Source organism: Sturnus vulgaris, chromosome 1 (assembly GCF_052056855.1).
Source record: "Sturnus vulgaris isolate bStuVul1 chromosome 1, bStuVul1.hap1, whole genome shotgun sequence".
Lineage (NCBI taxonomy): Eukaryota > Metazoa > Chordata > Aves > Passeriformes > Sturnidae > Sturnus > Sturnus vulgaris.
Window position 1 is genome coordinate 115,028,429 of NC_142243.1, and position 16,913 is coordinate 115,045,341.

The 16,913-nt window shown below is 36.0% G+C and overlaps 1 protein-coding gene across 2 annotated transcripts in view; it reads right to left on the bottom strand.

Moving 5' to 3' along the window:
* Nucleotides 1-16,913, bottom strand: part of PRKDC (protein kinase, DNA-activated, catalytic subunit) — an 81,148-nt gene that overhangs the window by 36,329 nt on the left and 27,906 nt on the right. For both annotated transcript variants that reach the window (XM_014874316.2, XM_088174745.1), the window contains exons 32-52: nucleotides 16,492-16,718; nucleotides 15,602-15,810; nucleotides 15,347-15,479; nucleotides 14,144-14,302; nucleotides 13,776-13,979; nucleotides 12,180-12,365; nucleotides 11,238-11,342; nucleotides 10,091-10,258; nucleotides 9,674-9,801; nucleotides 8,471-8,678; nucleotides 7,310-7,488; nucleotides 6,118-6,286; nucleotides 5,555-5,620; nucleotides 5,020-5,092; nucleotides 4,650-4,798; nucleotides 3,338-3,475; nucleotides 3,020-3,139; nucleotides 1,927-2,070; nucleotides 1,549-1,700; nucleotides 843-974; nucleotides 281-392 (exon numbers count right to left, since the gene is read on the bottom strand). In XM_014874316.2, the coding sequence (XP_014729802.2) occupies nucleotides 281-392; nucleotides 843-974; nucleotides 1,549-1,700; nucleotides 1,927-2,070; nucleotides 3,020-3,139; nucleotides 3,338-3,475; nucleotides 4,650-4,798; nucleotides 5,020-5,092; nucleotides 5,555-5,620; nucleotides 6,118-6,286; nucleotides 7,310-7,488; nucleotides 8,471-8,678; nucleotides 9,674-9,801; nucleotides 10,091-10,258; nucleotides 11,238-11,342; nucleotides 12,180-12,365; nucleotides 13,776-13,979; nucleotides 14,144-14,302; nucleotides 15,347-15,479; nucleotides 15,602-15,810; nucleotides 16,492-16,718 (3,161 nt within the window). The remainder of the gene's footprint in view (nucleotides 1-280; nucleotides 393-842; nucleotides 975-1,548; nucleotides 1,701-1,926; nucleotides 2,071-3,019; nucleotides 3,140-3,337; nucleotides 3,476-4,649; nucleotides 4,799-5,019; nucleotides 5,093-5,554; nucleotides 5,621-6,117; nucleotides 6,287-7,309; nucleotides 7,489-8,470; nucleotides 8,679-9,673; nucleotides 9,802-10,090; nucleotides 10,259-11,237; nucleotides 11,343-12,179; nucleotides 12,366-13,775; nucleotides 13,980-14,143; nucleotides 14,303-15,346; nucleotides 15,480-15,601; nucleotides 15,811-16,491; nucleotides 16,719-16,913) is intronic.

The following is a 16,913-nucleotide window of genomic DNA, read 5'->3' on the forward strand; positions in this document are numbered from 1 at the left end:
CAAAACATACCGTGCTAGTGTTGCTGGCTGGCAAAAGCTGAATAGTGTCAGAAAGATTGTTCACTGTCAGCTCCAAAAGAGCAAGGCAAAAATTCTGCACTTAGTGTGCCCTCAAATCCTTTTCCTGTTGAGTTAGTAGTTTAAATCTTTAATTAATCTGTTGGATAAAGACTGCTGATTTTTAAATAAATTCATTTTTGGATTTGAATTGAGTAATCATATAAAAGAGGAATATAAAATTAAGAGAGGAATGGTCAAATACAAAATACAGTTCACTTACATTTTCTCTCTCAGCAATGTATCGAAGAGCAAGTCCCAAAACTTCTGCTGCAGCTGCATAAACTTCTCTATATTTTAGTAAGCCCATGTTGCTGGTCAAAGCTTGAAAATACCTAGCAAAAAAGATAGATCTGCTGTAAGCCACTACTCCAGCACACCAATTTAAATTGAAGCAAAAAATAAACCTGAGGTGTCTAGAATAATAGTGACTGCTTTCAGAAGAGCTGAATCCAGTACAACATGCATTTTCTACTTGCAGTGTCTCAAATCTTTGCTTCAGCAATCCTGACTCTATGAATTTCCACAAAACCACAACCCTGGTTGTAAAGAAGCGTACATCACTATAAAAAAGTATACAATCTTCTAGATACCTCCCAAAATAAATGTGATCTGTAATTTGTAGCTAGGAAAGTAGTATCTGTCATCTGACAGATGACAGCAACAGGATGATGGGACAAAGGATTCCAAAGAACAAGCTCCCATACTTCCTGCTGACAAATTAAACTTGTTCTCTTTGGCTTGAGATTTTTTCAAGATCACTCACAACAAACTGCATTTCTCACCTGACACGATCGATTTCACATTTTGGGTCAAAAGGTGGCAAATTGTTAGCAAGAACAATTCCCAGCAACTGAATTCCCACTGAATTATCCTTTGTATCAGGGTCTCCACTAGAAAACTTTTCAAATATCAAACTGTTGGATAAAAACACAAAAGGAATGATACACATGAAAACCTCAAAATAGGCACACTGTAAATCACTCACTGTCTTTGTATCCAGCGATGTATACGTACATGTACAAGCCATCAAAGGGATATTATTAAAAAGCAGGAGATATTTAGCTTCCATGAAGAAGTCTTTGCAAAGAAACCCACATCAAATCAACTGAAGAGAGATTATAAGTCCACACAAATGCTTGCCATGTTCACAAGCATGGCAGATAGCACAAGTCTTAATAAGAGTGCACCAATATTCAGTAACAAAAATAATGAAAACTTCAGATAAAAAATGTCTTTGCAGAGATTACTCCTGCTACTCTTGCTGCTCCTATAATCCTTTAAATGTCTGCCCATCTCTCTCTCTCTCTCTCCTTGTTATTTTTCAAATTAATTTATAATCTTTGGAGAGTTTGGTTCCGAAGTTCTACTGTTCACTGTAGGGACAAAAAGTTTACTGTCTCTGGTGAATTTACCTTCCTGTATCCCTTGATACCCTTCACTTATATTTTTGAAATATTGATAAAAGAAAGCAATTGTCCAAATGTTTACCTGTAAGGTATGGAGAGACAGTTCTTCCAACACTCTATAACTGTCTTTATGATTTCCAGATTGTGTCTGAACACAACTCTTTTTGGGTGAAATGCATTCTTCATCAAGAATTCAAGCAATCTGTTAGCCAAAATTTCATCTTTAATATTCCCCTACAAAAACCAGGATCAAAAATAAACATAGTGACTCCAAGAAGACATATATTGTTTCATAAAAGCAAGTAAGTAAACAAGTTATGTTTGAAATTAATATGTAAAAGAATTGTAAAATGCAAAAGTGGACTGATGTACAAAATTATTTAAGAGCATAAAAACAAACTCAGTCATTCTTTACCGAACAGTCACAATAACAATAAAAAATAATTTAGTATTTCCTTACTTTGGGAGTGGCTACACTTGTCCAGGAAAGGATTGTAACTACTATTTCCACTACCATGTAATGAATCCCTTCACCTCCATTATTTCCAGAAACAACAAGTTGCAGCAATGGACCAAGCCAGTGCTTTGCATAAGGCCGGAATACCTGCAAAGAATCAATGATAAAGTACAAATTACCCAACTATTTATCAACTGCTGCTCAATAAACATTACTGGAAAGTCTGCTAAACCAACCTCTTTAGCACTTTGCTCAACCCCTGAGGGAACAACCATAACAATTTTAAAATAAAAAGTATTCCTAACTACATTTGTCACTTTTGCTTAGAAACCTTTAACCACAGAAAGTGTCTGTAGAGCACAGACAGTATGGACCTCAACTAGAAAATCTGTCTGTAAAGGATTTGAAAGAGTATGCCAATCATCTACCCTTCCATTTCAGACAGCTTTATTAAGAAAGTAGCATTAAATGGATATAAAGGTTCTTGAATTAATTCTGAAATCCAGCATTTTTGGATTTGGAATATTCCAGACAGAACCATTATAGTTTAAAATCATTGTAGGAAGCAGGTTGAGAATGTTTTACCCAAGAATGAAAGTTAGAAAACGTTGCTTCTCAAGCAAACACGTTATGATACCTCAGTATCTTTCTGCAACACGAACACCATTTAGCTCAAAGTGTTTCTATAAGACTCATCTGTGTCCACTGTATTTACCATGTGAAGATGGAAAGTAAAACCAGCCCCACCTCTTGCCTAGTATCCATGAATACATTACTTGTGGCTTCCAGAAGACACACACTGTAGACACCCTCTACTTATAGAAGTAGAATATGGGAGAAAAAGTATTAATATAATTTTATATGTTATATAATATATAATAAATATATATTTTATATATTTTATATAAAATGTATTTTATATATTATATAATATAATGCATCCAAAATACTTGCATTAACTGGAATTTTGGGCCATAAATGCACTCACTTTAATCACAGCAAACGACTCAATCTGAATGCCCCAAAGGTCTCAGCTGAAGAAATACTTTACCCTGCAAGAGTTACACATTTGATATTATGAATAAAAATTACTCACATCCTCAGTATTAACAATAAGTTTTGCTATGAAGAGGCGAATATTTAATGGTACTGATGGGTTTCCTAATTTGCCATGAAGAAATTTCATCCAAAGAGGAAGATCTACTGGAACTGTCCCCTGAAATTTAGAAAAGACGAGCCAAAATCAAATCACTTCTTGCACCCAACAGGCTTACCAAGCCAAAAAGCCCCAAGCTCAAACCACACAGGTTTCACTATAATAAAACCAAGAAAATTAATAAACAGATGGTTCAATCAATCAATCCCTCTTTTCTTGGTAGCATTAATGGAAAAATGATAACTATTTAATACTGGCCTCCTCCACTTTGGGTGTGATCTGGTTCCTCTGCATATGTTTAATCAGAGTGGTCATAGGAGCCATACATTCATGTTGGTTGAATTCATCCATTTCCAGTTCCATCTCATCGTTTAAAACCTTGTATTCTGTGGGCTCCTGAAAAAAAAAACAAACAAGCGTTACTATGGTTAATAACAACAGTGTATTTTCTTTTATATCCCAATCATGCCATGAGTCATTCTGATCTTATCTGTGCTCAGATTTGACTACACACTCAGTGTGTGCAACTGGGAATACATCCAATGTGTTGTTCAAACAGATGCCTCCCAAATGCATGCACCAGATCTGCACATTCTTTACTTTTTGTGCCAACAGATGCCAACTTTATGTTACTCTAACCTTACTACCTGCCAGGACAAGTGTGGCAAATGCTGAAAGTAGGAGGAGTTAAACTGAACCGCAAAGAAATTACCTCATTTCATAGCTCAAAGAATATATTAACACCTCTATTTTTATGGATGTGTTGCTTCACACTGACCAGCATCTGCAGCAGTCCTCTTTTGCTACACAGAGTAAATCACAAAAGAGTATAGTTTAGTTAGAAATTACAACATTACTAGGCAAACTAGAAGCGTCCTATCTTGCTTAACTTCACTGCAGCTAAAACACCTCCTTGCTCCAAAACATGGAAAGCTTATCTTCACAGTTTTGACAGATTCTGTCTTCAGTCTATGTGTCTATAATACTTCTACAAGCTTTCTGTTTCATAGCAGGTATCTATTCTATGAGCATTACTGCTGGTGAGACATCTCGATTGCAGAAGGAACATAACTTTAAGCCTTTGCTGAAAGAACAGCATTCAATGTCTCCCAAGAACAACAGTTAAATACAAAGTGTCACAACAGAAAAACAAAAATAATTGTTTGATTATTTATTCTATCCATTTGATACAGCCCATTCTATCACAGACCAAAAGTAGAGGGAAATGAGGAAACCAGATACCTAACAGCAAAACATAACCATCAGAGGATGTGCCTGAGTGCAGTCACAAGCCATCTTTTTACAGCTCAGGCTGGACTTCACTCATATTCCTCAGCTTTAGAAACACAATAGGGCATTACTTTTTTCAACTGTAGACAGTGGAGAGAGGAAAAGAGAAAAGTGACAGAAAACAGCTCAAGTCCACTCCCTCATCTTCTGGAGGAAACCATTCTCAGGTAGAACAAATATAGAAGACGAGAAATTTCTCTTTCTCAACCCCAATAAATGTGAGCAATTCCTCAAAAGCATAAAACTTTTCTTTCTCACAGCACACAAGTCACTAAATTACCTTTCTCCTGAAACGAGTGCTGCTAGCTGTAACATCTTGGGAGCTATAAGAAAAGCCTTGGACTCCAGTAGAAAAATCAAACTGACTCATTTCCTCACTCAAACTGCTATCCATCATGTATGATGAAGAAGCTAAATACTTGGGTTCATCTAGACAGGAAAGAAAAGTCCATTAATCAAGGTAATTACAAGAAACAAGCCTTTACTGCCCACTAAAATTTGAGGGTAGGTGGGAATTGATTGTTAAATGAAATACATTGAATGCTTTTTATTTGTTCCTGCTACTGTAGAAGCCAATGAAGAACACATCAAGAAACAGTGTATGACAGATAAGCAAGCATTTTTTTCATCACCATAAATTACTTTCATACCCTGGCTGCTATTCCCTGCATCCCTGGCCTCCTTCCTAATAGCAATGTACCGTTTCTTCCTTTCCAGAGGCACCTAAACAGCAAGAAATAGTTATAAATACTTAATTTTTAAAAAATAATTCATTATTTTAAAATTTACAGATTATTTACACTTACTTATAGAGATACCAAAAAATTATTAAAACCATTTGACATGAACGGCAAGCTCATGTTGTAAATTATTATTATTAATGCTACAGAAAAACAACTGAATTTTTTATTCCTACAGCCATTTATTACTTACAAAACTAAGTACACTAAAAAGTATGTTAAAAGCTGTATGCATTATAAGTCCATTCTAAATTTCAGGTTTGGATTTCTCTCAGAAAAATGTATTTTAAATCATCAGAGGAATATTCCATTTTTGTATCCACTACTCCATTTTTTGTATCTTCTTTCTCCATATGTGAGAATTGACCTGGTCTTCAGTAACTACATTGTTAAAGTCATACCCTTTTTCTACTTAGAAACACTAAAGGCCAGAAATTTCACTCACCTCAATTTCAATAGGAAACGTATACTGACGCTTCAGGTCTATCAAATTTTCAAAAATCAGCAAGTTCTGCAAACCAAAGCATGTTTGGAAATAGCAAAATTATAATGCTGTGCACAATAACAATTGTTTTGAACGTATTTTATTTCTTTAAAAAAATTCAACAGATCAATGTACAACATAGAAAGTGTGTAGCTTTCTACATCAGTACTTGGAAAAAAAAAGTTTTGCTACTTAACTACTCAAGAATTCACAGCACAGAATGTGCTCTGTAAAAAGGTCTCATTCAAGTATATTCCAAGCACTGGAGAAGTTAAACAATAGGGGCTTTTCCCTCCTATTTTAGAAAATTGATCAAGAGTAGAAAAGAGAATCACTACTTCACCCATTCCCAAACAGTTGGTAAAACTTTCATCAGCTACCACTCCTTCTATTGCCTCACTGGGTACTTTGTTAGTATAATTGCATGTCATTCAGGTTTCGTTCTTTGATTTATTGCCACCAGGTAGAATCACTTTGTGTCTCATGCTCTGGAAGCCTTCTAAGAGCAACAAAAAGCTACTCACTTTTTCTGATTTTTCTGAAAAAAGAAAGCCCTGATAAAATTTGCTTTCAGTGAAGACACAACTGATGACAGCGACAGCACAGTTATATGCTGCACAGTGATACTGTCTCCTCTTCTCCAGTAGCTGACTCTCTCCTGCCATGTTTTCTGTAAATGCATCATAGCACGACCTTAAATACAAACAGGCAAGAAAACACCATCAGAAGTCTTTTATTAAGCAGTAAAAGAAGAATTCCAATCAGAGGCAAGTGAATTAACAGAATTTCAAGGAAGCAGTATCCATTAAACCACCTCAGACTTGTTCAAGTATCCTGCAGGTAAATGGAACCAAAATGGAACCGTTCAGCAATGACAAAGAAAACTTCCCCAAGTATTTACACAGGAATCCTTAAAGTCTGAAATGTGATGACAGGTAATGTTCAGATAAGATGAATATTTGTTTTGATGCATACATAAATTTCTTTCATGGTCCTTTGCCAAAAATTATGAATGGACATGCTGAAGTATTTTATGGATTAGGTGATGAAAATAGTTGAGATGCGATTTTTAAATGCCTTTGGTACAAAGCCAATTACAGATCTGCAAATCATAGCCAAGAAATTCTTTGAAGTCCCCACAGGTCATAATATTGTAAAACAAAAATCAAAGCAAACAGAAGTTCAGGCATCTTATTTTTTACTCTGAATATTAAACAAACTGAACAATACAAATTAACATATATATTCAGTATTTCTCTTTTGTCCCCCTTTGCAGTGATGATCAAGCCAATTACTCCTACTGGGTGTGCTGCTGAATCATGAAATGTAAATGAAAATCCATCCCATCTTCTCATCAATCATATAAATACCAATTTTGCAATACAGAGCTGTACTCTACATGGAAGTGTGAGTATACTGAAACTGAAGTTGCGAAAACACAAATTAAAAGGCCAAGAATCATACTGGAAATGTAAAATAAATTAGAAAAGCAGGAAGCAAAGGTTATCCTAACACAGAACTGTAGTTTGCACTATAGATAATTCTTTCAATGCAAACTCACTACTGTTTATTTCATTTAAAATCAAGAGCTATGTAAGATATTATATTTGCCCTTGTACAAATCTATCTTTTGCTTCATGTGGCCTACTTAAAAAAGCATATGTGGTCAAAACCTAATCAGAAATATAAAGTAAATTAAATAAACAATGGTCTTACTTTATTAGTGCCTTGGTAAGTTCATTTCCTTCTACACTCATGGAGCCACGGTAAGCTTGGTTAATTTTAGAGTCCTTGGAGTAAACGTCCTCTTTTGAAAGACGCACATACATCACCTCTAGCAGCTTGTAATACCCCATTTTCTTGGTGACTTGTGTATCAAAAGTATATTCATGGGACTAGAAACAAGTAAGCAGAATTTCAGAAGGAAATTTCCTGACTCTTGTCCTTTCTAAATAGTTACACAGTTACTTTAAATTTCTTAGACAGCCTTCAGCGTACCTCTACCTTCTAAAACAGAGAAAAGAGATGATGATAATAAGACTGACAGATTCTAAGTTCCTGTGTAGTACAGCTATTAAACTGCTTGTCTGGTGAGCTCTCTTAACTACAATTGGCCTAAATTATTATAAGGATACTGGAGGAAAATAAGCAGAGTACTGAGTGACAGCTCAGCCTCATGACACATGTAAGCAAAACACACGCCTGTCATCATCCTTGGTGTCATTCACAAGTTTCTTTATGCACCTCCTTTTGGTGCCAAAATTTACAGCAACAGGAACATGGTGTGGGTGACTCTACATAGATCTTAGTTTTAGCATTTTGTTTCAATAACTATTACTAAACTTCAGTGATTTCAGCATATTGCTTGTGAACATCTGTACCAGTGAAATCATGGGACTGAAGAACTATAGCAAGAACAGAGACCTCCACTGGCAACAAGACCACTGCATACAACAATACCCTTAAATTGGAAGACAGGCTGTAAGTAGAGAAAGGAAGATCTGTGCTTCTAATCCCTTGCTGAAGAACCTTTGCAATGATTACAGGCATACTTCTTTCTCTGGAAGTAATGTACCCAGTTTCAGAGCTTTCATTCCAACTTCAATTTTCAAACACAGTATAAAGTAGATAAGCAAATATGCCTTAAGTCCAAAGGAACAGTGTGTTGGGGAATAAAGAAAAGTTTATCAGTAATAATCAAATTATATAACTGGCACACGCTTCTGTTCCATGAAAAAAACATCTTCCAAGAAATCAAACTGTTTTTATCAGTATTTCATTCAAAGTTAAGCAAAATGTACACACCAACATCAACATTTTCTCAGACCTTCCCTAACCCTAAATTAAAAAAAAAAAAAAAAAAAAAGTAATTCTTACCTTTGTAAACCTGGAATTAAGTGTATCCATAGCCTCTACTATAATCTTGCCAAAGAATACTCTCAGTGCATCCAAGCTGCAGTGCCACAAGAGAGTGAGGAGGGACCGATCCACAAATGCTTGGCGAGCAGTGTTTGAAAGAAGCTCTTCACTTTGGAACATTCTGTGAACCGTGTCCAGCAGTACCACTTGTTTGTCAGTGGTGCTCCTAAACAAGATGGAAATATCAAGATGAAAACTCTTTTACCAGACTTCACTTATGTCTCACATCCTTAGAATATTAAATTTTTTACTGACTGCATTCATGCCCTCTTGGGTTCTCCTACAAAACATGCAAGATCAGGTTGAACTACCAAGTATTATGCAGCTCTCAAAAAAACCCACCTCAGTTTCTTAGTATGATGCAAAAGATGGTAAACTTGTTTGTGTATCTTTAGTAATTTAATCCTAAAGCAAACATTAACTTTCTCAGTTCTTTTTCACTGAAAAACCTACCAAAAAAAATTATCCAGTATATGTGAAGTATGTAGGCAAACCACAGGAAAAAAAAGAGCTGTGGCTATCAAATGGTCCACTACTAGATGATCTGCTATTCTGAATAATTTTATTAAAGTTAAAATTTCAAAAATGGGATTTGGGCACAAGGTAAATGACTTTGTCCGGGAAATTAAATGCTCCACAATAGTCACTACTCAACAGCCCATCAAAAATTGGAATGTTGGTTTTGGAAGAGATATTGAATACCTCTTCTGTGGACAGAGCATGTTTAAGTCTACAATTTACGACCCAGGAATTACTCAATTAAATAAGTGCATTGTTTTAGTTTCTAAGAGGTTTAACAAATTAATTCCCTGTCAATTTAAGTATTATCAACTTAGGTGATCATGTAGTTATACAAGAATAGCAAATATATAACAAACAAGTACTATTGTCAACTCGATTCTCTCAGAACAAGCTTATTTACAGAGGGCTTTCCAAATCTGCACAGGCACTGGAAATGTAATCTGGAAACAGATGTCACTTGTACATACTTGGGAAATACTTCGAAAATGTGAAGACAAAAGCAAAATCTGAATTAAAACTATTACATAAAACGTTACAGTGTAAATCATCACTATTATAAGGATAATAAAATGCAGGAAGACATTTGCTTCAGCAAAAATTCAATGAGAACAAGCACAAAATCCAGAGGATTAAACCCACCTTCTGGAAATTCTCTTGAAGCTGGCTTGAAATAAGTCCTCCATGAAATGCCTGTGGTCCCTACAGAGGATTTCTGTCATCAGTTGCAACAACATTGGACTTTGAGACAATTCTAATGCATCTAAAAACTGAAGAAGAAGCAACACGGAACATGAAAAGCCAACTGGATCAAATCACTTCAATCTAAAGATGTAGTTATTTATTAATACTGATCAGAAGGAGATGCACAGAAGTGTGTGCTTATTTAATATACTTCTGTAGATTCAATTTCTGGATAAAAACATAACCCAGAAACATGAAAGCTGAGCTCCTCATGTGAACCAAGAATCTCTCTCTTTAATTCCAGATCCTGTGAAACACTGCTTCTAGACACGGTTCAGTTCGGCTTCTAATTATGTATTTGTTAAAAATACTGACCTTCTTAGTGCAATCTACATAGTTATTATGCTTCAAGGTTCCTTTGGGAAACTCATCAGACCTCATGGGAAAGTTGAAAGCTACAAGCTGATCCAGAGCATTCTTAAGGTCATTAAGCTTTTCTCCTGTCAAATTAGTGAAGAACGGGAGAATTATCACTGCTTGGCCCTGAAGAAAAAAACAAAAACAAACAAACATAAAAAAGATACAGTTTCACACTAAAAACCAAGTTATTCCCTAACTATGAAGGCAGCTGAAAGCTGAATAGGGCCACAAAACAGCAGCAGTGACTATTCTTACTGATTCAGTGGCTCAGTGTACTAATAAAAATACGTCATGTAGCTGATCTTCTTTACAGCTGCTGGATGAGAAAACAGCTTTTCACTCTCACTGCTGAGTGAGAGTTAAAGCTAATTAATATCTCATGGGTGACATGGCTATGAATAATATCTCATTGTTCTTTTAAGTAAGCATTAATTCTCACACAAGTCACTGATTTAATGAATCACCTTGTAGCTAAAGCAAAATCCCAAACTTTATGTATTTTGAACTCATAGGGAAGTACAAAACTCTGCTTAATTAAAGGCAGGCTGACGGAGAAGCTACTACACAAAACTTTCGTAAGTACAACATTTCTTATTACTCTCGTCCAATCAAGGTCTTTTATCCCACTTTCAGTCCGCAGTACTTTATCTCCCTCTCCCGACCAAGCTGCATATAGCAACTACTCCATTAGTTCTGGTCTCAGACTTGCAGACATGGATGTTAAAATCATGACAAATGTTCTTACTGGACCTGTAGGAAATACCACTCCTTGCTAAAAGCCTGATTAGCTGTCATTTCTCAAATGAACGCTTGGGAATTCAACTCAACTTGTAACTGAGGCTGATTTTTTTTTCATAACAAGTACATTCCTTTCTTCTGAGCAAGGGAAAAAAAAGAGCACCTTAAACCAAAGCATAGCATCTGTGATAATGCCTTCTGTCTGAAGCACAAAAAGGATGATTTACAAGTTTTAGGTTGTTGAACAGAAGAATAAAGACCCAGAAGTCCGTGACAAAAATTAAGCCGAAGAACAGAGAATACCATGAATACCTAACATTTTCATTTGGGGAGGGTAGGGAATCTGTTGAAGTGAGCAATTTACCTTAAGATTTAAGCCTAAATCCTGATCAGTAAGTAGACTGGTATAGGTATTAAAAACAGCTGTAAATGCTTCATGATTGGTATTGAAAGAAACTGAAGAGTCTATCTGGAAAGACAGAAGAAATAAAAAAATTAGTAGGGGTTTTTTTTTAACTAGTTAAAGAGATTTGTATTAAAGAATAATAAAAAGCCCTTGAGCTATAGAATTATTTATTTCCAAAAACGCACTGAATTAATAGAAAGCACATACTGAGTGATTTCGGTTTTAAAATAACAACTATAAAAGCTTCTACACAGTGCAAACAAAATCATAATGTTGGGTATTTTTCAATTCAAAAAAATATTAATCTCCTTTTGAAAGCCAAATTTCCTACTGGTCATTTCAGTGCCAGCTAAATACAGCAATACAATTACATTCTGTGTCCTAACACACACCTTTAAAACAAATCAAATTTACAACAATTTAAAAACAAAAATTGTCTTCAACAGTTGATCTTTGAGTACATTTGTGTACAGCTACTTTTTACAAATTCCTACAAAAATCCCAAAGGATAAGTCGATAATTATGCTTTCAAAATACAGAAAAAAAAAACCAGACCAAAATCTCAATGTCACAGAAATTGTTTAAATCAAAGATAACTCTGCAGTTTGTTAATATGGGTAGAACTCCTCCACTATGACTCTGCTTTAAAAAAACCAAGAAATTACAAAAATAAAAGGTGGTGGGGGGAAGAAGATCTATATCCAGTAATTTCCACCTGCCCCATTTTTTTTTTTGTAGTTTGCTAACAAAACCACCCAGATTCTAACATTGCCCAATTTGATCCTTTTTATCTTTTTTCCCCAAACATAAAACATTTGACTTGAACAGCATTTCTTGAAATCACAATTCAATCCCTATAGAACTAGAAAGGTTACCTGAACTTTATAAAGCAGTACATACCTGCAGAACTTTTGCCAGCAGGGTCAAGACTGCCATTTTGCTCTCAGCAGATGAGCCTTTGGCCCACCAGCCATCCAGTTTCTCCCAGTTTCTCAGCACAGCTGTCACCAGTTTTGCTCCTTGCTGCTTGCGCACAGCACGGTCCCTAAAGCTCTGATCTAACATGCCATTCAAGATGCTCCCAACCTGGGAGGAAAAGCAACAGGTAAGATCATTGCATCCCAAATGAAAGGACGACAGAATCACTTCAGTGATATGGACAGTCACAAAAAAGAAGCATCACAAAGCAATGCTAGATTTAAATCTCAAAAGGAAGCAGAATGGAAGTCTCTGCAGGAAATTAAAAACACACCTCTCTCAAAAAAAAGACATCTCTCCGATTTATTCCTGTTTCAGAGTACAATGCAACAATTAGTTCCAATACCTTTTGTGCATATATGGAGAAATAAATGATAATTCAAAATAAAGATCAATACTTGACAATTTTAGTTAGTATGAAGTTGAAAAACAGCACCCAGGCTAACACAGTCACATCCATTTTGAAAAGAAAAATAATCCTTGCATAGGAGGTATGAACTAAGTATGCTTGAAATCTCTTTTCTTCAAAAACGAACAGTCACTATCATCTATCAGATACACTTAAAAGAATTAATGTATTGCAGCATGCTCAGCACAGGAAACACTAGAAACAGAAACACTATCACCAGAAACAGCCTACTAAAACATACACATTCCTCTACAGTCTAAATAAACAATTTCTGGTATCACCAAAAACAATGCTGCAAGTCTGTTAAACTACTACTTGGATGCAGCATGTCTAAGCAAAACATTTTGGATTATAAAAGAGCCAATTATTTTTAAAGGATTATTCTACTTTGCTGAGCGTCTTTTTAATCAAAAGTTAAAGCAGACTTTTGATCTTTTTGATCCTTCTGTTTGTCAGAAGCCCTGAAGGAAGACTTTTCAGTTCTAAGTTTCCTTCATGGCACTGAGTTCTCTGAGTGCTGTAGGCAAACAGGAAGAAGTCCGCTGAGCCAAATAAGCAGTGCTGAGACTGAGTACATTACAAAGTATCCCATATTTATCTCAGCTCAGGAGGGTTGTGTGTGTGTCCATCTCTCTTTTTAATATTCTGATCTAGCTCTACTCTAGCTCTGTGGACTAAATGCCCATTAGTAGTTGGAATTTGTTTTTCAGTTTCATTTTATCCAGAACAAATCCAAGGCACATGCTCTAGGACCATTCTGCAATGAAAAGCAAAGCACAGTAAATGGGTCCCTCCTTTGAAAGGATATTTTTGATCTGAAGTACTATCCAAAGAGATCCTGAAATTTCAAGATTAAGGTAAGCACTTTCCACTCAGTTTGATCTGAGAACAGAGTAATGTCAGGCTGCCAGAGATCATGATGTTAGCAGCAGTAGGTCAAGACAAAAAAATCCCAAAATTCAACCCAAAAACTATCAATGCACTGCTGTCTGAAATTCAACCCAATGTACTTTCCCCACTACTACACATTCCATCTCTAAAAACAATAATAAAATTGTTACTTCTAATATTCCCTTTTGACTTTGTCCTTTAAAGAGTAAGTCCAGTACCATTTGAGGATTGCTGACAGATGATTCCATAAGACGGACAATAATCACATCCAGGTTTTTCAGTAGCTGTTGATTGATGGTTTCTGAGAACAGGCTGTAGAAATATTGACCATGAGAGAAATTCATCAGGTTGTTCTGGGATGCTCCTGATAGTGGCACAGAAAACACTACTGTGTTCAACAGCAGACTTACTAGCTCCTCACACTGAAAATCAAGGTATAGAGATAAGAGTTATTTCAAGGACATCACATTTCACTTAGAAATTTCTTAGAAAAGCACATGATTTTTCTTTTTTCAAGCTCCCATCCCAAACTTTTTTCCTTTGTTTATTTTATTTTAAGGATTTTAACCGGAGAACCACATCATACCTGGTCATCAATAGCAAAGGCCAGCTGCAGAAGACTATCAGCTAATTGCTTACTGCTGATGTCCAAGGATGGAAGAGAGATCCTTTCACCCCTAGGTGCAATGGCTTTATAAACAACTGAAAGAAGCTTGGAGCCAACTGAGAAATGAGACCCTTCATCCTATAGAAACCAACAAAGAAACGACAGTCAATAAAAGCTGAAAAAAGGCTTCCAATCCATCTGTATAGTTAAATAAAACACTTGAACTCCAGATTATTTCCTTATAAAGCAATGCAAATATGCCATGACAAGACACCCTTCTAACTCAGGGATGAGATTTTAAATGAGACAACCCTATTGCATACAAAGTTCAGAACAAACTAAAAGTAACTTGAAAATGTTCCAAATATTCTGATCCTCCTCCACCTTTTTCAGTTTTACTTGCCTACAGAAGTAAAATGAACAGCTAAGCCAGGATGGGTGGGACACAAATGCAGCTCATCTGATTATCAATATACTGTAACCACAGGTCTAGATTTTATTGATACAGAGAATGGATAGCACACAGAAATTAAAAATTTTGTTACTTCTTAGCTTTGCTCAACCTTGTTACAGCCTCATTCACAAATTCTCAGTCTTTGTGGCTGTTGCATAACCTGTTCCTTCAATTGCCCTTCAAAGTAGAGATTTACTACAATCAGAAACTTAGTGGAAGGAATTTGAGTAATATAGTCTACATCCTCACACTTCAGAGGTCTCTATCCTGTTTTCCTGCAACTCAGACCCACTATATTGCTTCTGATCAGTCAGGAAATACTCCTTTTGTAATTTCCCTCATTACTTTGAATGGTCTCTGTGTAAAAGTTGTTAAAAAATGCCTCCTTTATAGGATAGCTGATCCTGATTTTTTGAGCTTTCAGTCTAGAAAAGCTCATTTAAAAGAAGCTAGAGAACCTACATTCCGACTTCCAGTGTCTGGAGGCAACCAGAGAAAGATTAACACAATTATAAAGGTTGTTCAGGCCTCAGTATTGTGCTACACAGATTTGTAGAATAACCATAAAACATGTATTTTTGATCCCATTCAACACTAGCTCTTCACTGTTGATCTCATTTTAAACAACTTCATCTGATCTGTTCTCTGTTTTCATCCTGGTGTTTTACATAGGAAAAGCTCTTTACAATGTACAAATGTTCACTATTATTTTCTGTATTAACAATTACCTTATTATGAAGAACAGAATGAAGCAGGCCAGATTTCTGGAGTTGCTTGCATGCAGAAAGGACAGCACTAAACCTAACTTGATCCAAACGTGCCTCTGAATTAAAAAGATCAACAGAACAAAGGTCCTCAAGGCTAGAGAGGAAAGAGAAGCAATAATGTCACATTAGTGCATCCATAGACAACATTATTGACTTTCTGTTTCTCATGCTAAGGGTTTGTTCTGGACTCATGCTTAACAAAAAGCCCCTACTTACCTCTGTGGTGTGATTCTTTTTTTCAAGCACTGTTTCAAAGACTCCTGATAGGGAGATTTCATCAGAGCTTTCATGAGTCTTACTGAGATATCTGGGAGGTTTTTCATGACTTGCACATCAGCTGTGTTAAAGCCTATATGTGATGGATCACACACTGTCATCACCACAAGCTCTATAAAGCTTGCATTTAGCAGTTCCTTCTCAAGCACCTAGAAAGAAAAAAATTTAAACATAAAAACTTGAAAAATTCATTCAGATTTCTCTATTTAATTCTTCATAACTTACCATTAATCCTAAGTCAAATGAAACCAAACATGAAACAGTACCAATTTTCACTGATTTTCTCTATTGAAATGTCTGACTTTCAATCATTTATGCTAATGCACAGAAATTAGGTATCTATAAACACAGACATAGGATATATGATATCCCACCAAACTGCAAGTTAGATCTCCTAAACTACATAGGCCTGTTTCAGTCTTGACTATATACCTGCAAATCCTGATGTACATCTCTGTACAAACTATCACAGATTTGCTGATGACACAATCACAATCTCAGAACTAAACTTGGCAGTGTAAATTTCCTAAGAGATTCATAAGTATTATACTTTATGCAGTTAAATATGGCTTATATTGCATCAAATAGAGAGACGAATAGAGAGACAATTAAGAGAAAGGCAAACAGAAATCTGAATATCTATGCTGAATTCAAGAAAGGCAGATTGTGTCAATTCTTCCTGCCTTTTAAGCAGCTACCACCTCCACACATTTAATGCCATCAGGAATCATACAGGAAATACTCACTGCAAGCACTCCATATACAGAACACGTATATTTAACTACATATAAAATTTGTGTCTTTTATCCACTACAGATTTCAGAGCCCACCTTCCAGAAATCCTGCTGGCACATTTCCAGGATGACGGTGACAAACTCCATGATCCGGACTACAATGGTACACTTGCTGTAGTTGTACATGTCCCTTTCCTGAGGGCTGAACATGCTGCCTTTGGAGCTGCAATCAAAGCACTGCTCTGCTGCGTGGATATCATGCAAAGCAATGCTGCCAAGGAAGAACCGCACAGCTTCCAAGAACACGGAACTTTTATTTACACCTAGAAAGAATTACACTAAGTTAAAATCACAGAATGACTAGGTTGGAAGAGACCTTCAACACCATCGAGTCCAGCCCCTGCCCTAACATCTCAACTAAGCCATGGCACCAAGTGCCACATCCAATCTTTTTTAAACGCATCCAGGGATAGTGACTCCACTACCTCTCCAGGCAGACCATTCTAGTACTTTATCAC